General features: G+C 50.9%; 1 protein-coding gene across 2 annotated transcripts; it reads left to right on the top strand.

Annotated features, from left to right (window-relative positions):
* The first annotated feature begins 656 nt into the window (after positions 1 to 656).
* HOXB4 (homeobox B4) lies at positions 657 to 16,175 on the top strand. Of its 2 annotated transcripts, XM_039387038.1 has the most exons (3): positions 657 to 740; positions 13,803 to 14,229; positions 15,049 to 16,175. In XM_039387038.1, exons 2-3 carry the CDS (start codon positions 13,809 to 13,811, stop codon positions 15,366 to 15,368), a joined length of 741 nt encoding a protein of 246 aa, XP_039242972.1. In that variant the 5' UTR covers positions 657 to 740; positions 13,803 to 13,808; the 3' UTR covers positions 15,369 to 16,175. The 2 variants fall into 2 exon arrangements, with proteins under 2 accessions (XP_039242972.1, XP_039242973.1); XM_039387039.1 differs by lacking the exon at positions 657 to 740 and having other exon boundaries at positions 13,525 to 14,229.
* Positions 16,176 to 26,589: the final 10,414 nt, after the last annotated feature.

Below are 26,589 nucleotides of genomic sequence, written 5' to 3'. Positions count from 1 at the left end.
GCTCTGTAACTCCTGCCACTACAACGAGGCATTTCGGCTGCAGACAATTTAACATCATCAAAGATGGCAAATGTTGCCGTTTCGCTACCCAGGGAATCGAACAAGGCACGAGATACTTCGGTTTAAAGTCGCTCGATTTGGCAAAACGCCACTGACATCTCTACAACACGGTTCAGGCTTTTTCTGTTCGTAGCAAGTAAAGTTGGAGCTTAAAACTTACCAAACTTAATCTCCCACTGTTTAGGTACTTCTTAAGTGATTTTGAGAGGGATGTGAAGTGGACTGTCAGATCCCAAACCATTTGCTCGCCTTCCTTTGGTATTTTTTTTTTTCCTTTCTTTCCTCTCTCTCTCTCTTTTTTTTTTTTTTTTTTTTTTTTTTTTTTTACCAATAGCAAACTATACCAAAAGTGGGTATGACATTTAGATGTCAAATGGATAGGGTTTTATCTAGAAGTTAGATCGTAAAAATCGCCCAGACCTCAGACAGATACCCCTCACTGGCTCTCAAAAGTCACGTGAGGTCCATAAAGTTAGTTTTATGGTTTTGGGGAGTTGACAATGTACAATATATTTCACATTCTCTAGAATGTTAAGTGACACTTTAACTGCTTGGTTTGGCTTGTAAGGGGCAGCAATGGGTGAGCACTTTTCCAGATGAGATAAACGTTGCAATTGCAGGGAACATGTTTTGCGGGTCCAGTTTTCAGTCCAGGGAGCCAATAGACTGGAGTCCTGAAAGTAAGTCCTTCTGAAATATTATCTGCTTAAACTGTTTTAAAAGGGTTTGGATGTGGCTGAAGGCTGAGCGGGGAGGAAAGAGGGGCTGGCTCTCTTTCGGAGCTTTATTTCTCGCTTTTCAGAAGGTCCTAATTCTCGTCCTCCCGAGAGCCGGAATCGCGTTACGTTCCCATCCCGGCTTCCAGGCCCGCCAGTAAAACTTTGTGCGAGCGGGAGAAATAGAGAGAGAGAGAGAAAAAATAAATCCATAAAGATTCATTATCATGGCCAAAGCAAACTCCATCCTGCCTTCGCCGGGGGCCGCGTGCGCTTCAGCCAAAGTTCGGGGTGAAAAGGCTCTTCTGGCTCGTTTGGTGGAGGTGGTTCGGGGTGGTTTGTGCTGCTCTCGAACGGCCCCAAACCCGGCCCACGCCTTTGCGTCTCGGCCAGCTCTGCTCTGTCCGTGCTCCTCAGGTTGTTACCACCTTCGCATTTTACTTCTTTTCCACCTGCTTTTGCCAAAGAAATGTGTGCAGGGTTTTTTTTCCCCCCCTTTCGGCCTGTGCAGAGACCGGGGTTGGTTGGTTGGTTGGTTGGTTTGAGGGATTGGTTTTGGTTTTGTTGTTGGTTGTTTTGGGGTTTTTTTTTCGACCCAGGGCATTTTTAAATTATTATTTTATTTTATTTTATTTCCTCTTGGGTTTCGGTTTGTTGTTTGGTTTTTTTTTTTCCCTAATAATACGAACGAGTGTCCTCGTATTTGTGTGGTTCGTTCCTACCCTACAGAGACACTGGATGACCACTGTTGTGTCTCCAGCCTGTCTCCAAGTGCTACAGAAAAATAATCAGAGAAGCTGCACTTTGCCCACGGACCCTCCAAACCTTACTGAACCCACCGGTACCTCCCAGATTCCCTTCTCTCCCCTCTGAGGGTGACAACTTTCTGGGAAAGGCAGGCAGCAGCAGCGGTTTTCTCTGGGAAAATAAACAAGTGAGCGGGGAAGGGCAGGAGAGCAGAGCCGGCCGTGGGTCGGGGGCGAGGGGCTGGGGTGGGCAGGTGGCCCCGGCCAGGGGTTCCAGCCTCTGGTCCTGGCAAAATAAGACACTTAGAGCAAAATAGAGGGCAAAAAACCCAAACTCGACCCTCCAACCCAATCCTGGAGAGGCTCCTTTTTTTTTTTTTCTCTTTTGAAAGCCCAGTCGTCACATCTGCAGGGGAGGGGGGGGACGGGGACACACTCCGTCCACACCTGAACCGACTCCCCTCCTCCTCCTCTCTCCTTAAAAACTAAAATAATCTTTAAAACAAACAGTTCAAAGCGAAGGTGCTGGGGGAGAATGGAGATTTTCTAGAATTTAGAGCAACCACGAGCTTCTTTTTGCCTTCCCCCCCCCCTCTTTCTTTCTTTCTCTCTCTTTTTTTTTCCTGTGAGACAACATTTGGTGGACACATGTCCGTCTCTCTCACACAAAGCAGAATGTCCCCCTTTCGCACACTTTGGAGATTGCTTTTCCTTCCTTGGGCTGTTTTTCCTGCCCTGCTCCATGTGTCTCCTCGTATCTTTGCCATCATCAGCTGAACTTCTGGCTTCTCCCTCCCTGGGCCGGTCGGGGGGTGGCCACCGCGCCCCTGAACCCCCCTGGAAACGCAGATGCCAAAGCTGGAAAGCCGAGGGAGGGAAGGGGTCTGCGGGCAGCCCTTCCCACCCAGCAGATCGGGGCTGTGCTCGGCAGCCTCTCCCTAAGCCCCGCTTTTCAGTGGATAATAAAGATATTTTATGGGATGCTGGAGGACTCGGCCTTTAGGGGTGGGTTTGGCCGCAGGAACGCGAGGGGCTGCGGGAGGTTTGGAGAGGTTTGGAGGAGAGGGATGTGGGGAGAGGGGGGTGATGGTCTGGGGTCAGACCGAGTGGTGGCCTGCTCGTCCTTCGCCCTTCTCGGCCGCGCTGGTGACTTGAAATTATCTCTCCTGATTCGAATATTTAGGCGAGAAAAGTGACTTCCCCTCCCTTTAATGCATGTTTGGGATATAACCGTGGATTCGGTGCCTTCGTGTACCCACAAACACCGTGTTTCCAAACTGTATCCATCCCCCCATGTGTCCCCGGATTGTCCCTTCATCCACCCCCTCGCTCCCCATCATCTGCATCGCTGTCCCATCCCCGCCCCGAGGCACTCAGGTTTTATACAGCCCCAGGCAAACTTCCCTCCCAAGCCCACTCTGATCGCAGGAGATCACAGGTTTTCTGTGGTTTTTCTTTTTGTTTTTCTTTCAAATACCATCATTTCTAATCGGTCGGTGCAGAAAACGCGTTATTTAAAAGGAGAAAAAAAAAGCAGATGCAGACCCGCAGAGCCAGGGGGGATTTGCGGTGCAGTTCAGCTGCGGGATGAGACGCCTGTAGGGGGGACAACAGGTACCAACCCTGGGCCACCCCCTCGTCTGGAGCATCCCGGGCACCGGGAACAAGGGCGTAATAACATCATCCTTCCAATCGATCCCGAGAAACCCTGTCCTCTCTGGCCATGAGATCTGATTTCTACCTTCAGCACGTAGCATTGTTTTGGGGTTGGTTGGGGGTTTTTTTATCTGGTTTTGTTTTAACAAACTGGATTTTTTTTATTTTTTATTTTTTTTTTACTTTACTCGGGCTTTTTTTTTTCTTTTTTTCTTCCCCCCCCTTACGTGGTGAAACCTCGAGCTTCCTGTGAGGTATCATTGTCTGGCGTTTTACAGCCTGGAAAGGGTCACAGGCTTAGCACAGGCTTCCCCCCCCCCCCCCATCCTCTAAAGCAACAAGCAAAAAAAAAAAAAAATCTCCCTGTTTCTGGTGAAAAAGGAAGTATAAGGAGAGTAAACAGGAAAGCGAAGCTCTGACCGTGCAGGTAGGCGGGGATTTTCCTTGGCATTTTTCATCGCTTCTCTCACTTTAATGCCACGCATCAGGCACGGGACAATTAGTTCTTCTGGAGCTGTAGAAGACACAGAATAAACACAAAGCGCTTTAATATCGAGCCTGAGAACATGGAGAATCTCTGGGACGCGATTCCTGCTGAGGAAGGGGGGGAAAAATCTCTCTTGTTTTAACCGTGTGGTTGTGCAGATATTTCTGCAGTGCCTTTGGGGTGAGGTGAGAAAACCTCTAATTAAGGGCTCTCAGACCTAAGAACGGTGACGGCCTGGGTAGGTGGGGGTTGTTTGCCCCAAAAATGCGAAATGAGGCCCCTCCCCGTGAGTTCACCTGGCTCAGGGGATCTCTCCTCAAGAAATTGGTGCCACTATCCCCAATTTCCCCCTTTTTTACCCCCCCGTCCTGTCTCTTGAACGTCTCCCCTCCCCGAAGGTGTTTTTGTTCAGTAAGCAGTGTGTAACCTCGCCGGGGCTCTGAAGGGGGAACAAACCCACCCCCAGAGCGGTTCTTCCTCCCCCAGGAGCCAAGCTCAGGTTCCCCCGCCCGCCCGAGCCGAGCTGAGCGTCTCTATTCATTCCAAGCCTCATCGAGCCGCCTTCTGGGGGGGCATCGCCCCGGGGCAGGGCAGGAAGGGACCCTCCTGCTCAGGCTGCTGCTGGACAGTGAAAAAAGGGGGAATTTCGCCCCTAAAACCCCCATTTGGCTGCCAGGTTCGTTCAGCACTGAACGATTTGGGGGGTGGACGGAGGGAAGAATCTGTTTGGGAGCGGCACAGGGAGGTTTGGGGAGCTGCAAAAGGCGGCTCGATGCTGCAGTGCCGTTGTCAGGCCATTTTGAATGTCGTGCCTTTATTTATTTTATTTTAGAGGGTTTTTCTCTTAACGTCTGCGCGTTTTACACCTTCCCTGCTCGCTGGGTGCGGCGTTAAGACAAAATTCAAACGCCCTCCCACCCAAAAATCCAACCAAGAAAGGCAGAGGCCGAACTAAAAACCACCCCAAAACAAAGAAACCCCCACCAAAAACAAACTTCGCCAAGGTAACCTAGTTACAGATGCGCGCGATGTCTTATTTTATTCAACAAAAAGTGATTAAAATCTGTTAAAGGATTTAATTAAGAGAATTAAATGAAAAGGAAGGGGCACAAATGAGTTGGAAAAAAAAAAAGCGGAGCTATTCTAAACGATTAAATCGCCATTTTAACAGTATAATGGGGTTTGCATACTGAAAAGAGAAATCAGAGCTCATATCTCATCAATAATTCATAGGCAAGAGGGATCATTGCGAGGTCAGCAGACTTGGACAGCCCCGGCTCCTCTCTCGGAGGAGAAGGGTGAGCATCGGATCACAACACGACACGGACCCCGGGGCTGCCGGGTCACCTTTTTAAGGAAAACATCCAGGGTTTTGTTGGGGTTTTTTTTTTGGTATTGGTTTTTTTCTTTCTCTCTTTCTTTTCCCCCTTTTTTATTTTATTTATTTATTTTTTTTTTTTATTTTCCCAAGTCCCGTGTTGGCAGCGAGGGAGGGGGGAGGGCTGGAGAAGGGGCTGGACGTGGTTCATATTGCTCCGATACAGACACACACCAACAATGTGGTAATTATGCTTTGGAGAAGCCAAAGGGATCTCCAGCTCCATTTCCACCCCCCCTCCTCTTTTTTTTTTTTTTTTCTTCCTGGCCACACACACAAAAAAAAAGAAGGTCGGGAGGCTGCGGGTCCTTCTCTGCCTTGGAAGGGATGGGCTGGAGGCAGGGACGAGGATTTGCGCTGCTCGGGCTCGTGTTTCATTCTATTTGGAGGAAACCCGCGATTATTCCCCTATTTATTTGCAATAGCGCCGTAAATTAGTCCGGCCTGCACACCCCCGCCGTGACCTCCCCGAGCAGGGAGAGCTTTCCAAAGGAACCGGCCCCTTCCCTCCAGCTCCGCTCCCCGACCCGCTCTGCCCTCCCCCACAGCTGAATTTCAGGCTGAGAAATTGCTCTTTCCTTCCCCCAGCCCCAACCTCGGCCTTTTTTTTTTTTTTTTTTTTTATTACACGTCCGACCTGAAGGCAGCGAGCTGACGGGATTATTTAAAATCCTCTTGATAAAGGTCTCTCAATTAGGGAACCCGAGGAGGGACTTTTATGGGGTTTGGCTCCTCCTCTGGGGTCTCTTTCCAATCCTAGAATGGATTTAAGAGCGAAATTTTCTTTCAGAGCGTGGCTATTTCGGTGTCTGAGCTGATTTTTTCCCCATTCTTTCCTCTCCTAACGTTAAATAAATTATATTTGGAGGGAGGTTGATAACTTAACTCGAGAGGTGTCCACCCGGCGTAGTTTTCCCGTGTTCTGTTACCCTAAATAGCTTTGAAAAGAAACTATTTTGACAGCGAGCGTTGAAAGAACAGGACTAGCGCGAGGGGTTTTTTTTTTCCCCTCCCTTTTGATTTATCTCTTTTTAACATGTGTATGTATGTCCACGGATATATACACACGTATATACATACACCCTTCAAGTCAAAACAAATGACAGCGCCGGGATTTTGCGCGAAGGGCGTTTGTTTGGTGGCAACCCGGGGTTGTTTATGTGGGGAGAACTTGGCGAAAGCGGGGCGGGAGCGCTGCTGGAGGGGTTTGGGGGATGGAGCAGGGGGGGAACGGGAGACCTCGGGCAGGGGGTTCTCGGGGCAGGCGCAGCGCTTGTAACGTCCCCGAGCAGCCAGCAGAGCTCGCTTCAGACCAAGTTCACTGCCAGCAGGGACGGGCCGAGCCGGGCCGGGCTGGGCATGGAGCGGGACCGCTCGCCCCGCAGCCCCCCAGGCCCCCGGGGGGAGGCTCCGAATCCCCCCGGGTGGAAGCTCTGAATCCCCCCGGGTGGAGGCTCCGAGTCCCCCCGGGTGGAAGCTCCGAATCCCCCCGGGTGGAAGCTCTGAATCCCCCCGGGTGGAGGCTCCGGGTCCCCCCGGGTGGAAGCTGCGGATCCCCCCGGGTGGAAGCTCCAAATCCCCCCGGGTGGAAGCTGCGGATCCCCCCGGGTGGAGGCTCCGGGTCCCCCCGGGTGGAGGCTCCGGGTCCCCCCGGGTGGAAGCTGCGGATCCCCCCGGGTGGAAGCTCCAAATCCCCCCGGGTGGAAGCTCCGGGTCCCCCCGGCGCGACCTCGCCGAGCCCTCGGGTCCTGCCAAAACCCTCCAAACCCCGCCATGCCTCCTTATCCCCCCCCACCAAAAAAAAAACCTCCCATAAAAATGTCATAAATGATATCCCGAATAAAAGAGAAATAACACCATTCAACCACTCTTCGAGGAAATGTTGGTTTTTTTCCTCTCGATCTTTAAAATATAAAAGCGACGGGGAGCAAAAGAAGGAAAAAAAAATATGCATGGGTCTAAGAGAGCAGTGGGTGACGCGGAGATAAACACCGAACGTCTGCAAAACTCCCATTTTTGCTGTTCTCCCTCGGGGTAAAAAATCACCGAGAAACGTCCATTTTTCCCCCCCACCTCCCCCCTGTTCTTTTTAAATTAAAATAAGTAAAATAGGAGAGTCAGCGCCGCGTTGGTTTCTGGAGCCGTAGACGGTAACTGTGGTCTTGGGGGGCTTGTTAGTACAGCGTTATAGCTCGAGGGGTCAAAAAGTTGAGGGTCAAAAGTTTACGCCGTGCGTGACTCAGTCTTGTGTATAACCCTGATAGACCCATGGCAGTGTGAAAAAAAAAAAAAAGAGGGAGAGGGAGAGCAAAAGAAAGAGGGGAGGGGGGCGAGGTGGGAGGAAGAGTCTGGGCAGAGATGGGAGAAGATGAGGGCGAGGTGGGAGCGACTTTCGGCCGCGAGAGGAGAGGCAGGAATAAAAAAAATAAAATAATAATAATAATAATAATAATAATAATAAAAAGGGGCTTCAGGATTTCGGGTGGGATGTGGGTAGAAAATCAGGTAGATTGATTTGGGTCTCCCGCGAGGAAACGCCGAGCAACTTCTTAGTGTTTTTTTGGTTTTTTTTTTAAGATAAGCCCTGAAACGCTATTTGGAGTCGAATTAACAGAATATGAGGGGAAATGCATTTATTAAATCCAATTACGCCGAGGTCCCTCTAGGATATTAACGCGAGCAGTTAAAAAATAATTTTCATTCCGGCGTGGATTTTGTTTGGAGAGGGTTTAAATTATACCGAAAAAAAAAAAAAAAGAGGTCTGACACGGTTGGTGAAAATCTGTTCTAACATCTTTACTTGGAAACGCTTCCAAAGCCCCTGGAGAGGTGCCGGAGCCTCAGTTTTTAATAAGTCCGCCGTGTGAGTGCAAATCCAAACCCCCCAAAAATAAAAGGATTACGCGAAATAACGCCCGCGATTTATTTGCCTTTCTACCTTAATGGTGGGAAATCTGGAATAGTGATATATAGGCGAAATCAGTGGGCTGATGGCTTTAAAAATTTCAATATATGTATTTAAAGGCCTCTTTAAGTGCCCGTTTCGCTCGGCCCGGTTGAAGTGGCCGATTTTTATTTTGCAGCACGGTTTCCGTCGGAATTCGAATGAAATATTTTCTATTCCTTGCTTGAAATGTGACTCCACTCTGGTCACTGCAGCAGTTTAATGAACTGATATAATAAATATTTCCCTTGGCCTTTCAAAGTTATTTCTGCGCCGCCAGACTTCGAACCCTCCAAACTCTAAATATTATTTGCACTGGGACCGGGGAAGATCTTTTCAATCGCTCCTTAAGCAAACAGTCGGAGCGAGGCAAACTCTCCTGGAAAAAGGAGGGCAAAAAAAAAAACCCCAAAAAAAACCCTGCAAATTTGCCTCCCTCCCCCGGCTTTTAAATATTTTCAGCGGCTAAATACTTATAACAAGGGTCATTTTTCTTGGAAGAGAAAGGGAGCGAATATTAGAGCCCTGGGAAAGGCATTCTGGAAAATCCATTTGCTCTCCCGATGCGGATATATTCGTGGAGTAGGTGAAATTCAAGAGAACGTAAAGCGTTTTGTTTCGCCTGATAAGGCTCGGGTTTAATTAATTGCCATGAATTTGCTTGGTATTTATAAAATATCACTATATAAGGGCTACCGTTTAGCTGTAACTTGGGTGATCCATCTCCTCGCCCTTGTAATTACTACACTTATCTCTCTAGAACAGTCATTTCTACTCCAGGTTTATAGAACAGGTAATGGATAATAAAGGCCATTTGTTTTCGGGGGATTAAAACAAGCAGGTATAATTTCACGGCAATAAAAAAAAAAAAAATAAAAAAAAATCCAACACCCACCTCCCAACTTTCCCCCGTAATTTTCCCTCCTCCATCACGGCGTTTAACTTTCAATTTAGGGGCGCGTTCATTTGAAGTGGGTTCGTTTGGAGAGAGGGGAGGAAGGAGGGAGGGAGGGAGGGAGGGAAGGGAGGGGAGAGGGAGGAAATGAAAGGTATCATTTTCAAGGGTATTTCTGATTTATCTCCCCGGCTCGGCCCGGGGGGGTCTCTGAGTCCGGGGCAGGCGCTGCGAACGCGTTTCAGGCTGTGCTTCTTTCTGTTATTCCTTTTTTTTTTTTCCCAACCGAACAATCTATTGAACACACTTTTTAACCCCGAGTTCCTCCCCAAATAACCTCTTTATGGCGGTGTTGGAGCTGGCGGTGTGAGCGCGGAATTCCCGCGGGGATGTTCCACTCCCTGGGCACCCCGACCCTGCCGGGGCTCCTCGGAGCTGCTCCCCGAGCTCAGAGGGAAATATTCCATTTTTGATCGTTATTATAAATTAAAAGGACGCACGAGGCTGACTGGGAAACCACGTAAGACTTAAATCTCGGTTTCCCTGTTGCAAAACAGGTGTGGTCTGATTTCCACCTTCCCTCCCCGCATTTATCACATCCCAAAACGCCGTCAAGGCGCCGGTTGCTCTTTTATTAAAAGTTCTGCCCTAAGGAAACACCTCAGACCTCCCGCGCTCCCCGTTCGCTTGGCCGGGGGGAAATCCCAGTTTAATTCCCCCAAACCCGAAAGGTTTCGTGCTCCCGAAAGGGAAAGGGGGGGAAGGAAAAAAAAAGAAAACACAGCTAAATTAAAAAAATAAATCTCCATCCTCGTTGCTGCCAGATTGGAGAGGGATAGCTCCGGGGTGAGAGGGGGGAATATACCCGGGGGGTGAGGGGGGGGGAAAAAAAGAGAAAAGAGCCCTAAAAGTTGCGGAGCGGCGCGGAGGGAGCGCGGCGCGGGGTGAACCGCGGGTCAGAGCGGCTCTCGGCGGCCGCCGCGCTGCGGACACGCCTCGCTGTTTAACAAAGACTGACAAACTATGAGATTAATACCAAAACTTGCGGGTTTCCCACCCCAAAATGCTTCAGAGGGCCTCCTGGCGCTGCCAGGAGCAGTTCCGCTCGCCTCGGAGGACAATAGTTGGGTTCTGGTGGGGCGGCGAGGGGAGGGGGCGCCGGCGGAGCCCACCAAAACAGAGAAACGACAACAGGAAAATAGGAGAAGAAGAAGGAGGGAGAAATTAGTGTTCTTATGGAGAATTAATGCCACTGAAAAGGCAACACGGAGAGAGAGAGAGAGCAGGACAAGCCGGGCTGGAGCGGGGAGGGGGCGGCAGGGGGGGCTTGGGGGGTTCCTGTAGGATTCCGCCTGCAAAACCTTCCCAAGTTTTGAGGGAGCGCCCTGAACCCCCCCGGGGATCGCTCCGAGGAGAGGAGCCGCGCTTTGCCAAGGTAGGTACCCCCGGGGGTCACACCTGGGCCGGGGGGAGGGCACCCCCCGCCTTGTGCCCCTTCTTTTGGGGTGACCTCGGGGCCTCTGAGGGCAGGAGCGGGGGGTTCCCCCCTGCCCCGGCAGGTGCCTCGGCAGGGATTTTGGGCAGGGCTGGGGGGGCTCCGCAGGGCAGAACAGGCCGGGGGGTCCAGGGGAACCCCCCCCCGCCATCCCCCCCCGGCCGAGGCCGCTTTGAACCGGAGAAGAGCCGGGGGGGGGAAACTCTCCGGGAGAAACTTGCGCGGGTTCCCAGCGAGAAAGGTGCGCGGAGCGGGGGGGGGCGCGGAGGGGCCGCCTTTAATTCGGGATCTGAGGCGGCCGAGGGGGAGATTTCTTGGAGGTGCGCGGGGGGGAAAGAATTGTGGTAGACGCTAGGGGTGCTGGTTCGCAAGCGCCGGCCCCGTGTCAGCGGGAAGGGAAATTAAAACCCATTTTTTTTTTTTTAAAGGGATGTGGGAGGGGGGTAAAAAGGCAGAATAGGCCTAGTTATTTCTGCTCAGGCTCGTCTCCTCGGGTAGGAGATAGTTACGGTGCCGGCTGCGAGAAAATACAATAAAATAAACCAGCGAGGGGATTGGAAAGGAGGAATAAAATCCAAGAGGAGAGGAAAAAAAATAAATAAAAGGAGCTCTAATGGGATTGGTTCTGTAGCGTTATTTTATGGCATCCCTCTCCACGTTGTACAAGCAGATTAGATTTGGCTTCTCACTTTTATGGCGGGTTTTAGAGGGGAAGGTAAATTTGAGGGTTGCTGTCGGCTCCCCGGCACGGCGGAGGAGCAGCTTTGGGAGGTGGGAAACTCCTCTCCGAGCAAAAAGAGTCTTCGCTTCGCTGCTCCGGCTGGAAATTCGGGGGTTATTTACGCGCATAAAATGATTTTGGGGTTGTCCGCGTTGCGTTTGGTCGTGTTTCTTAAAGCACCACTTAGGTTTTCCTGTTTCTGTGGGAATTACGCATTTTAGCAGCAAATCCGACTGTTCACCTTAAAGTACCTGAAAAATTTCGCGTCATCCCGAGCGGGGAGAGCGGCGGGGGTTTCAGTCTTGGCCATAACTGTCTTTTGTTGGGGAAAATGGAGGAGTTCGTGGAACCCATCGAAGATATTCGCAGGAATTTTGGAGCAGGGGAAAGGCAGGTTTTCTCTGATATAGTCTCTCCGCTGCGGCATTTAAATGCAGTTAATTCGGGAGATGCTTTGACCAAAAAAATGTTCTGCCTTTTGAAATACAAAGGGAAGGGAAAAAAAAAAAAAAAAGGAAGAGAAAAGGGGGGTGCTGTACTTTTAATCTCTTGGGCAACTGTAATTTTAAACGAAATCTCAACATGATGCTACCCTCATTAGTTCCGAATGAAGGTTCATTACCTAGACAGTATGAATATTTTATTGCTTTATATCCCTTTTTCGGAAATGAAACGCCTTTGATCTTTTTCTCGGGTTGTAAAAAGAATTGCCTGTCATTAAAAAAAAAACCTGTCGTCCCATCTGCCTTTACATTCTGTATTTCTTTTCATCTGTTTATTTCCTTTTTTTTTTTTTTCCCCCCCCCTTTTTTTTTTTTTTAAATACGATTTATCTGCACTCGCACCCAGAAACCCAAACCTTGGTTGACCTCTAAGAACGAAAAATGGATTAAATCTTTGTGCTGCGCATCAGAAAATAATTGCGAGGGTTTCAGGGTGAGGTGGGGACAGAGCTGTGACATTTTACTTTTAAAAGGCCGTCATTTGGATTCGAGTCTCGTTGTGCGTCTACACTCAAATATTCAGTCCAGAAGCTGATTTTTTTAGATCAGCGATAAATTAACGTACAAGATACGGAGGAGAGGGTGGAAAACTCCCAGTTTTTCTCTCCTGGTATCGGCTATTCGCGTGCTGAGTGGGTGCTTTAATTAATCGCCTTTCCTCTCAAGAGTGAATATTTTAACCGGCTTCACCTATAGATTAATTCTCGATCTCTCGAGCCACAAAACTTTCCCCCCTCCCTGCCCCAGAAGAGAATTATGGCGGTAGGAGAAGATCTCTGACCGAGGAGGACGCATCTGTCTTCTATATGTACCCTGTAGATCCGAATTTGTGTAAAGGAAGTTGGGTCACAAATTCGTATCTAGGGGAATATGTAGTTGACACAAACACTACAGGTCACAAACCCAGAAGGAATTATCCCCCCCTTCCTCCCCCCCCCAAAAAAAAAACCACCCACATCCCCAGAACCCGAAATATGGGGGGTGAAAACGAGGTCTTAACCAGAAAACCGATTTATAGCTAAAAAGAAATACTTTGGATTTGACCTTAGCTCAACTCCGGCGCTCCCGCGATAAACTTTATCATCGCTTGGAGATAAAATCTGAGCGGCGGAGGGGATGGGGGAGGGGGGGGGAGGATGAGCGCGGGCGTTATTGCTGCGATTTGAGAGCCGGGATCCCACCATCGCTTTAATTTGTGTCATCTCAGCACCGACACCGAGAAACAAATATATATATATATATATTATGGCTTTCTTCGCTGCCGCCTGTGAGGAGCTCATCGCGCGTTTCGGGTCTAAAGGCGAATTTGAGGAATTAGGGGTGGCTTTTGAAAGGCTGCTGGTTCGCTCCGGCTTTTAAAGCGTCTTTATTACGAGAAGGGCGAGGCGAAGATGCATTAGGACTTGGGCTAATTCGCTTTTGTAATTGTTCATCAAGTCCTTGATTTCTCGCTCGGAGGACGGGCTCCTTTTTTCCATCGGTGCGTGGGAAAACAGTCAATCTCGGAGCCCGGCTAAATGTGATTTAGGAGCCCGGGTACCCCGAATTAGCTGATGAATTTCTTATCGATCCCAAAGCAGCCCTATTCATCTCTGCCAGGCTCGGGGCGCAATGGCCCTTCCCGTATCACCTTAGCGGGGAATGAGATGCAGCCCCCGCCCGGGGGGGGCCTCCATGGATCATGTGCCGGGGCAGCGCTCGGGAGCGGCCCCAACCCCCCCGAAAAATCATTTTTGCCTTATATTCTAATTATCTTTTTTTTTTTTTTTTTTTTTTGGCGGGGGGGGGGAAGGGAAAAGGATTTTTATTTTCCCACCCTCCCCTTCCCTTCGGGTCCCCGAGCCAGGACACACCCCCGAGGGGTGTGGGCCCAAGGGGGGGTGTCGGGGCTCGCCCACGGGGCGCTGCCGGAGCCCGGGGCCGGCGGGGCCGGGGGAGGCCGGAGGGGAGCGGGAGCCCCCGGGCCGCCTCCCCGGGGATGCTGGGGGGCCCCGGGAGAGCCCGGGCTGGGCAGGTTTCCTTATCCGGGGCTCGCCGTGCCCCTCGCCATTGGCCCGCGCTGTCACATGGACTCAACTTTGTTCACTTGACAGTAAGTAGGAGGGTTCCACGAAACAGGAAAACGAGGAAAGGGGGGGGACAGGAATAAATTTTAGGAGAGAGAGAGATATATATTTTTTTTTCGTGTGTGCAATTCTAAGAAATTAATGGCCATGAGCTCGTTTTTGATCAACTCCAACTATGTGGACCCCAAGTTCCCACCCTGTGAAGAGTATTCCCACAGCGATTACCTTCCCAATCACTCGCCGGAATATTACAGCAGCCAGAGGCGAGAGAGCACTTTCCAACATGAAGCGATGTACCAGCCGCGGTCAGCCTGCAAGGAGCAGCTCTACTCGTCCTGTCAGAGCTCCGGCCACCCAGCAGCGGTGTTATCCCCCCGGGGTCATGTCCATCCTCCGGCCGGATTGCAGAGCCACCTCTCGGAGCCAAACCAGCCCTGCGAGCCGGTCACCCCCAGCCCGCCACCCTCCTGCAGCCAAAACTCTCTGAACCAAAGCCCTTCCAATTCCTCTTGCAAAGAGCCGGTAGTTTACCCCTGGATGAAAAAAGTCCATGTAAGCACGGGTAAGTGAACTAAAGTGGCTTTGCTTTATAGTAAGTAGCACCTCAAAGTCTTGTAGAAATCTTATTGCACCAGTTGTAAAATAACCATTCGCGGAGATTTACGATCGCCTGTTTGCAGAGCGGTATAATTACATCCTCCATAAATTTTTATTGCTCTGCTTGGCCATGTGCCTTTGAAGTCTCTGTTACCATCCTCCTCCAATTTCTTGCAGGCTACTTTTTTTTATGGCTGTTGAATCTTCATAAGTTAAGTTTTATGTTTTTGTAATTTGTATTTAAGTGGCGGGTTGAGTAAACTTTTACTATTTTCCTTTCCCCTCCCCTCCTCTTTTTTTTTTTTTTTTTTTTTAGGGTGATATTTAATAAATAGGAGTGTCTGTGTTCGCCTGTTTGCACGCGTGTAGGGGCAACTTTAAAAGATTTGGGGATAACCGAGCGATCTCTGGTAGAGGTGTGTGTATATACGAGTAAATACACACGTAGAGGGCACGGAAAATGTGTCTGGGGGACCTTATAAAAACGTTTAGACAGGAATACACGTCAAGCAACGAGGATGGAGGTGGAGATTTGCAGATAGGTTGTGGGTATATTTTTAGAAGGTTTGCCGTGTATTTTTTTTTTTTAGTATATCCCCCCACCGAAAGAATGTGTGATGCTTTTTTTTTTTTTTTTCTTTTTTTTTTTTTTTTTTTTTTTTTTTGAGGGGGGAAGGACCCTTTAAAGGAACAGCTCGGTAATTCTTCTGCTCTTTTTTTTTTTTCCCCCTTTGCTGTGGTTTTTTTTTTTTTTTTTTTTTTCCCCTCCTTTGTGTTTGTTCAGTAAACCCCAATTACTCAGGAGGGGAACCGAAACGCTCCCGCACAGCCTACACCAGGCAGCAAGTCCTGGAGCTGGAGAAGGAATTTCACTATAACCGTTATCTCACCCGGAGGCGCAGGGTCGAGATCGCCCACTCCCTGTGCCTCTCCGAGCGCCAGATCAAAATCTGGTTCCAGAACAGGAGGATGAAATGGAAAAAAGACCACAAGTTACCAAACACCAAGATCAGGTCCAACCCTTCCAGCTCCTCCTCCGCCAGCCTGCAGATCCCCCAAGGAGGATCTCAGCCCCGATCCCATGGACCAGCCAGCAGCCTATAACCATTCCCGGGATGTCTGGAGTGTGTGTTTGTGGCTGGGAGGCCGTGTGTGCGTAGGGAACACAGGAGAATATTTCTTTTTGTTCGTTTTTGAACGCTCCGAGAAGCGAAGGAAGGAGGGTGCTCTTTATTTATAGGGGGAACAGAGGGAGACTCAGCTGCAACAAAGCAGAGCCGCGCTGCTGTGCCTCTCTTCCATTAAAAGGAGGCTGTAGATAGTAGTTTTCAGATTTGGCTAAGATGGATCCTTGTTTCATCTTTAATCACGCCAAGCTCTGCCCCATTTGTCATGTTTACTCTCCCGTACAAAGGATGGACCTTATGTCTGCTATTACCTCGACAACCCGCGCTCACTTTAATAAATGAGGCTCAGTTTCTTCAAGACGAACTGGATTTTCTACACCCCCTCTTCCCCCTCCCCGACCCCCCCCATCCCTTTCTTTTCTCGCCTCCGAGCCACAAACGGGAAGTTTCTCTGGCCCGGCCACCCCAAAACACCGGGCGGTTCTACCACAGCAACGGAGAGACAAAAAAAAACCCACCCCAAAGCAACGAACCCACCCCAAAGCAACAAATCCACCCCAAAGCAACAAACCCAACCCCAAATCCCCTCCGGGCGTGGGGAGCGCGGAGCTCTCGGACGCGGGAATGGAGCGGGACAAAAAAAAAGAGCGAAACTGGGTCAAGTAGGTGGTGGACAAAGAAAGGAAGAGGATGGAGAGCGATATAAACCCCGCTCCTTTGGGGTTTTTTCCTTTGTTGGTTGTTTTTTGGGGTTTTTTTTTGAGTCCGGCAGGTTTATTGTGAGTCCGGGAAAGGGAGGTGGGAGGGGGGGAAGCGGGGGGTTCAGGTTAGAAACTGGGCCATGAACTGTGGCACCTGGAGTCACCCCCGGGCGAGGGGCAGAGGAGGGGGAAAAGCTCCTCTCCCGCTGCCTCGCCCGGGTTTGGACCGAAAATGTGAATTATGGGGGCGGAGGGGCGAGGGTTTGCCCCTCCCGGGGTGAGCGGGGGCTCGACTCGACCCCCCCCCGGCCGCCTCCATCCCTCCCTTTGTCCCTCGGGGTGTCCGGGATTACCCGTAAATAGCAGAGAAAAGGAACGACAACAACAACACCAACAACAACGACCACGAAAAGCGCGATTGAAAATAAATTTTCTCATTGTTGAATCTGCCCCCGTGTGGTTTTTGGTTTTTCTTTTTTTGGGGTCTGGAGAGGGGGGAGGGGATGCGGGGGGGGGATTTTGTCTTTTTGTTCCGCTGAGGGGAAAAAAAAAAAACCAAAATACATATTTTAAGGCGATTAATTAAACAGCACGTTTCTCTTTTTTACAGGGGTTTCTGTTGTCAGTGGCACAGCCTCGAGTCCCTAATGAAAACAAAAGATGTTTGACTAGGGTATATCAGCTTTAAGTACTGCTAAGCCGTACATATTATGATTTATTTGTTCAAAACCTGTATTAATACGCTCTTCCCAAACCGGGCTCGGACAAAAAAAAAAACCGAGGCGTCATTAGCGCTTCGCTTTGCTGGGAGGAACGGAGGGAGCGTTGCTTTTCTCCAGAGAGCTTTTCTGCAGCTCCAAAAAAAAAAAAAAAAAATAAAAAAACCCCCCTCTCCTTCTCCAAGGTAGTTAATGCATTAATGAGTCTAATTTTTGCCCAGATGTTTCTCGGTGTTTGCAGGTTTTCGGTGTATTTTTATATCACAAAGGAGCTGGCTCCTGCGATAGCTCATGGCCTGACAAGCAAATAGATAATCAAGAAGACAAATGGCTTCTTTTGTGAGCCGCAGCTCTTGTATTAATTTTCATTTTCTTTCTCATAGAAAAGTATCGAAAATGCTGTTCGGGACGGAATAACGTTCCAGTGCTAAGTTAGAAATATATATATATATATATATATAAAGAAAAGACCGTTGTGCTCAGGGGGGTGGAAGCCTCGGCACCAGCTGAAGAAAAGAATCATTTTCTTCTACTTGCCTCTTATTAAAAAAAAGAAGAAAATAATAATAATAAAAAAAGAGCTTTGCTTATTTGTTCGATGTCGGAGGAATTCTCCGAGACCCCCCATCAGGACCGAAATATTCCCCTGCGTTATTCGGAAACAAAGGCAGGGCTTGAAATATTTCAGCTAAGAGTGCGCGTTCGTGCCTTGTCCCTCTGGCTGCAGCCGAGTCACCGCGCGGCCACCTCGCAAATAAAGTGTCCCCAAAAGTCCCCTCCGAACAAAGGGCCGCTGGATTTTCCTTCGTGGTGACATTTTAGCACTTAAAAATAATATTAATGCGATCGCGTGGCGCGCGTGACACCCGCTGATATAAAAGAAAATGGATTTACGGCCGGATTTTTTGTGAACTCTCGCGTTTTTAGAGGCAGCAACTGCAAACCTTTAAAGTTTCTTTTTTTTTATTTATTTTGGTTTTTTTTTCCTTTTTCCGGGGAGGGCGGCGAGGGCTGTATTTTATTGCGGTGCCTGAAGGTTGGGGCGTTTTGTTGTTGTTGTTGCATTTTATTTTGCTATTTCTCTCTTTGATCTGCTGAGAGGTTGTAAAGGGGGTGTTATTTTCAGGATAGGCCTTCTAAGAATGGCAAAAAATGGTTGTTTAAAAAAAAAAAGGCATATGCTTCCAGGAATGCGGGGTCTATAGAAGCAAATCAAAGCTGGAAAGTATGAATAGAATAGAAGGGGGAGAAAAGAAGATTTCTATAGGACCTAAAAGTTCACAGCCATTATAAGCAGACAGAAGCCAAGAAAAATGCGAGAATTATACAGAAAATCATTAATCACTTCTTTTCTTTAAATACTTATCCTTTTCCCATTGTTATTCAACAGCAAATCTCCGCAGACCGTCTGTTGGGAAAAAAGCACCCGGAGCCCTCCAAGAATCTTCAGGGGGAAATAATAATATTAATAATAAAATCTGGATCGTAAAGGTGAAAGTTTTATTTTTGGGGGAGAAAAAAAACCCAAAAATCAAACGGGTCCCCCCCCCGCCCCGAGCCGCCCCCTCCCCCCAGACCTCTCACTTTTGGAAGAAAAGCACCCAAACCATGAGGGCCGTCTCTGGGGCGCTGGAAAAAGGATGTGGGAGCGAACCAGGTAACGGAGCTGCTCTCTTGGCATGCATTTCGGATCGGTTTATTGCCTCCTTTCACCAGAAATCTGGGGCGAAAGAGAAAGGGGGGAAAAAAAAAAGGAGCTAAAAAGGAAAAAAAAAAAGGGGGGGGAGGGGGGCGCAGAAAAAGGAAAAAAAAAAACCGGGAATTCTCGTGCGGGGTTTTCCTTCTGTCTCCTGGTTTTATTTTGACCGATGCGAGCGAGGGGGAGCGGGCAGGGAAAGTTTGCAGGCGGGTTACTTGTGCTGATAGTTTTTGGGGGTTTTTTTCCCCCTCCTGGATTTGGGGTTTGGGAGCGTTTGGGGCTCGGCCCTGCTGGGCTTTGCTGCGGGACCCCCGGCCAGGCTGCTGCGGGTGTTTGGGGGTGTTTCTCTCTCCTTTGTTCATTGTTTTAAGTCTTTTTCTTTTTCCTTTTTTTTTTTCTTTCCTGAGGAAAATCTCGCCCGGGGTGTTTAGGGCAGAGTGTCCCCGAGGGGTGCGGGTGTCCCGGGTTAAGGACGTCCCAGAGGCGGCGAATATCCCGGGTTAAGGCCGTGCCTTTGTCCCGGGATATCCTGGAAGCGCTGCTGCTGCTCCCGGGGTTTGGCCGCCCCGAATCCCGGGAGCGCGGCGGGGATACGATGGGAAGGGGTGAAAATTGGGGAGACAAAACCCAGCGCTGGCAAGCCCCGGCTCGGGGGAGAGAGTTCACGCAGAGGACACGTTTTCTAGGCGATTAGCTGGGTATTATAGCCGGGGACTGACCTCGCAAACCCCTTGACCTCTCCGAGGCTGGACATTGTGCTGGGCGACAGCTCAGCCCCCAGTTCAGCAAAACTTTGCGTGTGCGGGGTCCCGGCCCCAAAAAACCCAGGGTTTGAGCCGTGGAATCGGGGAAACAGGCCCGGGAGAAAAACCCTGGGGGACTAAAGGACTTAGAAATGGGTTTATTTCTGCTTTCTCGCTGTTTATGGTCCCGTCCCCGAGCCCGCGCCCCACAAACCGCTTCCCTTCTCCTCTCGCTGCGAAATCCCTCGGTGTTTGCGGCTCGCTCTGCTTTGGGAGAGGGAAAAGGGGCAGGAGAGAGGGCGGTGGGCGCTTCGCGGAGAGGCCGGGCTGCTCTTGCCTTCCCAAAAATAATTCGAGGGGGAAAAAAAAAACCCCAACCCCGAGCGGCGAGCGGAGGAGCGAAGCCGCGGCCTGGCCGCGTCCGTCGCCTCATCTCTCCTCTCATTTTCAGAAATTCCTTTGTTTCCGAGAGTCCCCTCTCCGACCCCCCCTCCCCGCCTTTCTCTGTCCCCCGTCCCCCCCCCGCACCTCCTCCCGCTTCTCCCCTGCCCAGGGCGCTCTCAAAAGCTCCTCTGTGCCCGCGGAGCAGCGCGGAGAGGGCGCGGAGAGGGCGCGGAGAGGGCGCGGAGGATCCCACCGGGCCCGGGGAATCCCGGGAAGCCTCTTCCCGGCACCCCCGAGCCGCGACCCCCCCATCCCAAACCCCTCGAACACCGGCCGTGGTCGAGCCGCCCGTGCCCTTTGTTACCTCCAGATCCCCAAATTTGATTTAAAATCTGAGTTTTTAGGTGAGAAAAACCGCGCAGCCCAACCCCGCTGGGGCGGAGGTGACAGAGAGCGGGGGTAGAGAGGAAGGGAAAATAAATAAATATATATTTATATATGTGAATCCATGGATATAAGAGGGGTTCTGCCTGGGAAGGGGGGTCTTGGGAGAAGCGGGGGGGTGGGATTGGCGCTGGCCCGGTGTGGCACCGACTCTCTTTAAAGGCCGCTCAGCTCTGGGAGCGGCTCGGGAGTTTCTCAGCCCCGGTGACAGATTTATGATCCGCAATAAGAACGGCGTGTTTAAATCTGTAAATCAATCTCGCTTTCTCACTGTATAAACGTTCATTTTATCTTCAGAAAGAGAACGGCTTTGATCACGGCACCTCGGAGGGCGAGGCCGCTGTTTATGGCCGCGTTTCCGACCCTTTGAACCGGGGGCTTTAAAAAAAAAAAAAAAAGAAAATCGCCAAACCCGAAATGGTGCTTCTTTTGCATGAAACAAACCCAAAAATGCCAGCGGAGGCGGAGGGGGAGTATCTGCTCCGTTTGCTGCCTTGGGATGGCTCTGTTCCATTTTTTTTCCCCCGTGTCCCTTTTTTTCCTCCCTCTTCTTTTTTAAATTTATTTACCGGGCTCCATTCACAGGGATGCACTTTTTATGACAGAAAAAAAAAAAAAAGGGAAAAAAAAAGGAGTTGTTTTATGAAGCGAATTGACCTGAAGTCCTCATAAAAGCCCCCCCCCCCCATCCTCCCCGAAGTTTCCTCCCTCGTGGAAATTCCCCCCCAGCCACGGGAACTCCTTTTAATCGCATTTTTTTTTCCCCCTCGCTTCCTCCCACACCTTGACCAAACGTCTTTCTTCCGACAACTCCTCGCACTCGATAAAATCGATTCCGAAATAATCGAGGGCTTTGGAGAACGAGGCGCTTCCCCCGCTCACTCCTTCCCGGCCGGGGGGGGGCCCAGCCCACCTCGCCCAGCCCCTCGGGTTCGACTTTTAGAGGGAAACACCCCCCCGTTTTTAAGCTCTTTAAATTCATTTTTGCCTTTAATATAAGCTCCCTCCAGGCTTTACCCCTGCAGGGAGGGCTCTCTGCTCCCGGGGGGGCGAGGGGAGCTGGGAAGGGCTGGGAGATGCTCCTGGCTGGGCTGTCCGTGCCTCCCGCGGGCTCTGGGCAACCATCGCGACGGGTTCAGGCTCTGCTCGGTGCCTTTTCTCGGGTGACACTTTCCCCCCGTGGGCGTGGGGAGCGGGCAGGGCCGTGCCAGGGCAGGGCCGTGCCAGGGCAGGGCCGTGCCAGGGCAGCGCGCCCGGCTCCCCGCTCCGCGTCTGCTCCGCGGCCTTTCCCAGCGGTTCCCTTTGTTGTCCTCTTTTTTTTTCTTTCCCCTCCTCCTCGTACTTGGCAGCTTTTCCTCGCAGTCAAAATTTGATTTTTTATTTTTTTTTTGTCCCTAATGCAATAGTCTGGCCAAACAATAACAGCGGCGGGGAGAAAAGGCCTGGAAGTGAAACGAAGGCTGAGCTTTTTTAAACCCGGGAGCGTAAATATTCTTAGCTGGTTTAGACTCTGTGATTGTTGTGCCTTTCAATACAAGAGTGTAGAGAGAAAAAAAACCCCTAAAATAAGAGAAATGGTGATGAGGCTTTGCTGAACCGAGGTCCAACAAAGCCAACTTCCAGGAGAGGTTTAGAGAAGGGTTTAAGCGCTCTGAACTCCACGCGGGGTGGGGAAATAAAGCTAAAATCGTGCTCTTCAACAGAGGAGTGGGTGCCCCTCGCCCTGCCCAACTGGCACGGCCCTGCGACCCGCCCCGGGGAGGGGGGTCTCTGTCCGTCGAGAAAAACTGCGTTCAGTTGGAAACTTCTTTAAAAAAATCCTGTTCCGGTGGAAGGTCACAGTGGTCCTTTGAGTATGAAACCGAGAGACCCCCTTCCCCCTTCCCCATCACGTGATTCATTAAATAATTAATGCAGAGGTTGCAGAATAGATATGTATTCGTCAGGAAAATCGCAGACATGGTCTCCTTGTGTCTGACGTGAAATTCAACTGTCCTTTAAAAAACAAGCCTATAGCTGAGGGGGGAAAAAAAAAGGAGAGAAAGAGCGAGAGGGAGAGAGAGAAAGAGGGGGAGAGGAGGAGAGAGGGAGAGGAGCCCGCAATAAAACAATTCTCAGGAACCACGAAGCCACGCCGAGGGCTGGATTATTGTAAGTAGCAGGGGCTTCCCAATTCCTAGCGTGTCTATATGTCCATGTAAATTTATTGTTTGTTATTAATGTTATTGTCGTAAAATGTGACAAATAGCCGTCTTCATTTCCTCCCATTTCTCTTCACATGGTGGTATGTGTGTTTATACCCATCGAGGCATTTCATTGATATTTTTAGGAATATTCCTCTCCCTCTCCCTCTCTCTCTCTCTCCTCGCAACCTTTTTTTTTTCCCCTCTCTCTTCCCCCTTTCTTGATTTATTACAATAAACATGTCAGCAGCAGTGCGGCTGCCATTGTGTGTGTGTTTGTGAGAGAGTTGTGTTGTTTATAGCGCTGTCCAAGATAAATCATTTCTCGAGTGAAAATGATGTGCGAGCGATGATATTTTAGAGCGAGGATCTCTCTCTACCCCGCTCCCTGGAGTTGATTATTTCAGACGATTTACAGTAATAGATCAGCAGCTAATATGAAAGCTCTGTAGCTGGGGGTCTTAAATTACAGCATCTGTGATTACCAATTAAGGAGAGATTTGTATAAATTTGGTAAACCGGGAACGCCTCATTGGCATATAAACCTAGTAAAAGAGCACGACCTTAAGACAAAAATTACAGCTCGGAGTCCTGCGCTGGAGCATCCCTTTATCAAGGAGAACTCATTTTCTCCCCACTTCCCTCTCCCCAGCCCCCGGGACGTTCCTCGCTGGAGGGCAGGCACAGGTTGCTTTAGCAAAGCAAATTTCTGGAGGTGCTTCGTTTTAAACCAGATTTCGGACTTTAAATCGAAAAAAAAAAAAGAATTAATAGTAGAATGGAGGTTGCAGCGGGAGGGATCGGAGGTAACTCTGCCTCAGAGAGTCGGGGATCTGCTCCCGGGCAGGACGCGCCGTTTGCCCTCAGAACCAGAACAATGGGGGTCTGCGGGAACTGGGGCGCTGCCGAGTGACCCCAACACGGGCGGGATGTCCCAGTAACCGCCGGCAACAACAGAAAGGGGAACGAACTCCTTGCGGGGGGTTCGTTGAGCTTTTCCAGCAGGAGGAGGACTTTGAGTGGTTTTTTAGCGCCCGGTTCCCGAGGAGAGTGGGATGGGGTGGATGGAGAGGTAGAGGATGATGTTCGTGAGGAGAGTTGGAGAAGGTGCTCTAAGGGACACCTTTCTATGTAGGACGCCGGGCCTTTATTCACCTCGTGAAAAACAGAGCTCCGAGAAGAAATAGCACTGAGAAAAAAAAGGCTTAAATAGTAACAAAACCTGGCCGGCAGCTGTTACCTTCTGTAAAACATCGCTGAGCTGGAGCGGGGAACTCTCTGCCAAGCCACTGAGGTGGGGTAGGGAGGCTGAAGCTTTGGGGGCGAGCTTTGTGTCCCAGACGGGGGGCACCGCTACCTGCTCTGCTGTCAGCGCGGGGAGCGCATCCTCCGCGCGAAACGGGAGCTCGGGAGGCAGCCGCTGCCCTCCCCTCCCGCCTCCGAACTGGACCAAATTGGTCCTGAGCGGGAGTGTTGAAAGGGAAGGAGGAAGTGGGAGATGGCGTTTTTAAATATTTTACAAGCCCCAAACATGCGAGGAGTCAATAAAACTGACAACAGGAGCAAAGATTAAATGTTCGCACCGGATTCTCGGGTGAGAATTCACCGCTTTTCCCCCCTTGCCTTCCCTTTCCTCCCCTCTGCTCGCCAGCCAAGTCTCACACCGCCCGAGCGGGGATATTTAACTCTGTCTGCTAGTGTAAACCTTTATGTAGCAAAATTAGAAGAACTCAGCGACTTTCATTAAATATTAAGGGATATCCAGGGACGGTGACTGAGCCAGAAACACGGCATCATTCTCTGTCAAGCCCCGTATTAATTTAAGTTGTCGACTTCGAATGGACGCAGACCCCCTCCCCTCTCCCTCCCCCCTCTTTATTTTTTTCTGTTGCATCTGATTCTATTTTGTTTCGGATTTTTAATTATTTATTGTTTTTCCCTCTCGGTTTGGGACGTTGAGCGTGAGAAACCGGCCCTTGGCGGGAGGGCGGCTGCGGGCTCGGTGCGGGGGAGCCTCCCCGCAGCCCCCGCCCCGGGCGGCGGCCCCCTTTAAATCAATACCGGGGCTTTATTTATCCCCGCTCCAGACGCCTTTGTGCGAGTGTCGTCCTTTAATAATCAGATGTCAGGAGGGGATGGGGTGGCCGAGGCTGCCGGGTCGCTCTGGCCGAGCCTTCGTGCTGGGGACGCTGCCCCGAGCCCGGATCCGGGGGGAGGCTCCGGCCCCCAAACATGACCCTGGAGACGAGTCTCAGACTCCGGTTATGAGACTCAGAGGCAGAACAGAAGCTCAGCTCCCGGAAAACAGCTCAGAGCATCCATGAGGAGAGCCAGAGCCAGGAGGGCACCCCAGAACAGGGATAGGAGCCCAAAACCCGGGAGAAGAGTCTCCAGCCTTGGAGGGGACCCCAGATCCATGCCAGGACCCCAGATCCATGCCAGAACCCAGATTTGGGAGGGAACTCCACACTCGGGATAAGATCAGACCCGGGAGGGGGATCCCCAACCCAGGCTGGGCTCTGGGCCGGGGGGTGGAAGGCAGAGCTCTCCCTGTCCTGGCCGGGGGCTGAGGGAGGGGACGGGGGCAGAGAGAGGGGCTTGGATGGTGCAAAACATCCCTCCAGGCAGGACCTGCTCTGGGAGAGCCCCGCGACCCCCCGAGCGCCTCCTCCCTCCCTCAGATCCTCAGGGCTCTTCTCCCCACCTCCCGTCAGCTCCAACCCTCCCAAACCCCCGAGTTTCTACCCTCTGGGACCAGCGGGGACCCGCGGGAAAGGACTTGCTTTGGCTCAGAGCTGGGAAGAGAAGCCCGGAGCAGAAGCCTCTGCCCCGCGCATCTCCCGCGCATCTCCCGCGCATCTCCCGCGCAGCCCCGCAGCGCCTCTCCCAGCTCGGCAGCTCCGCCGCCTTCCCAGACCCGCCACAAACCACGAGCTGAGAGTTCCTTACCATTTCAAGCTGTCTTTCTTTATTAACTCGTGGAAAACGGGTTTTTCTAGAACCGGCCACTGCGCCTTATGGCCACGAAGGGCAGAAATAACGTTGGAGGGGCGGGAGGGGATAATTGGCCATTTCGAGTGGCTCGAGAGAGGGGCATCTCATTGATTTCTGGGCAAGAAGCCTTTCTCCTTGCCCGTCGCCTCGTCAGAAGGTCCTGGTCCATCAGCGCTGCGAATCGGTGTTTATCACATCGCATCCCCCAAGAAATCTCCCTCCCTTCCCCTCTCGGCCAGACGCGCCCTATTCCTTTACCCAAAGAGGAAGCGATTAACGCTGTAAATATGAGTCAACGGCACCTTAATTCATAATTTATTGCGGGCGGTAGGAGAGAGTTATTTAAGACCAAAGCGTCGCGGAGGGCGAGAGCTGCAGGGCGTGGAGAGCAGGGAGAGGGGCAGGGAAGGGGGATAACGGGAAAACCTGTGGCTCGGGAGCGGAGAGGAGCGGAGCGGGGCGGGCCGGACGCGGCAGAAGCTGTTTCTCACCCTTTTTTTTAACTTTTTTTTTTTTTTTTCCCCTGGAAAGGGGTTTGAGGCGGTGTTCGCCCTGCCCGACCCCCGGCATGGCCCTCGGGCTCCAGCGAAGGGGTTCGGGGCAGAACAACCCCGCTGTCCCACCCGCTGCAGGCCGAGGAGCCGCCGGGGAGGGCCCGGAGCCAACGCCAGCGATGCTGCCGCTTCATTTTCATATTTAAAAAGGGAGGCGAACACAACTCCCGGGCAGTGAAGACAAAAGGGAAGGGCTCGGTGGCTTTTCGGTTAAATAGGCAGAAGTTTGGAAACAGGGACGGTTTGCTTTGAAGTGTTCTCTTTCCTTTTTTTTTTTTTTTTTTTTTTTTTTGGCGGGGAGGAGGAGAGGAGGGAGACACGAAAGAAATAAAAGGCAACTACCACGTTTCAACACTTCCCCGCGCGTAACCATCCCAAGTTGAAAAGGAGGGCTATAAATCAGAGGCGATGGTGGAGATTTGACTCCTCTTTTTTTTTTTTTTTTTTTTTTTCTCTTCTTCTTCTTTGTTTTTTAGCGTAGATATGAGGGGAGGGGTTAAGGAGAAATCCCCACTCGTTGCTCTTTCGTCTCCTTTTGATGTCCGACTCAATGCGAAAATATCTCAGCGCTGCTTTATTGGCAGCCAAATCGAGAGGTCAGGGGAGAAGCCTGAAAAACGCCGGGTCAGATTCTCCCCGAGCATGTCCCGCTGAAATCCATAGGGAAGGGCAATCCTCGACCTCCGGGATGGGGGGAGAGGGACCCACAGTGTCCCCCCCGTCCCAGAGCCCTTCTCCCGGGAGCGGAGCCTGCGAGCCCCTCACCTGCCTCCGGGC

This window comes from Pipra filicauda, unplaced genomic scaffold (assembly GCF_003945595.2).
Source record: "Pipra filicauda isolate LSUMZ 115617 unplaced genomic scaffold, ASM394559v2 scaffold524_size386432_pilon, whole genome shotgun sequence".
In the NCBI taxonomy this organism is placed as follows: Eukaryota; Metazoa; Chordata; class Aves; order Passeriformes; family Pipridae; genus Pipra; species Pipra filicauda.
The sequence above is the reverse complement of the archived record's forward strand: the minus strand, read 5'-3'. Positions and strand labels throughout refer to the sequence as shown.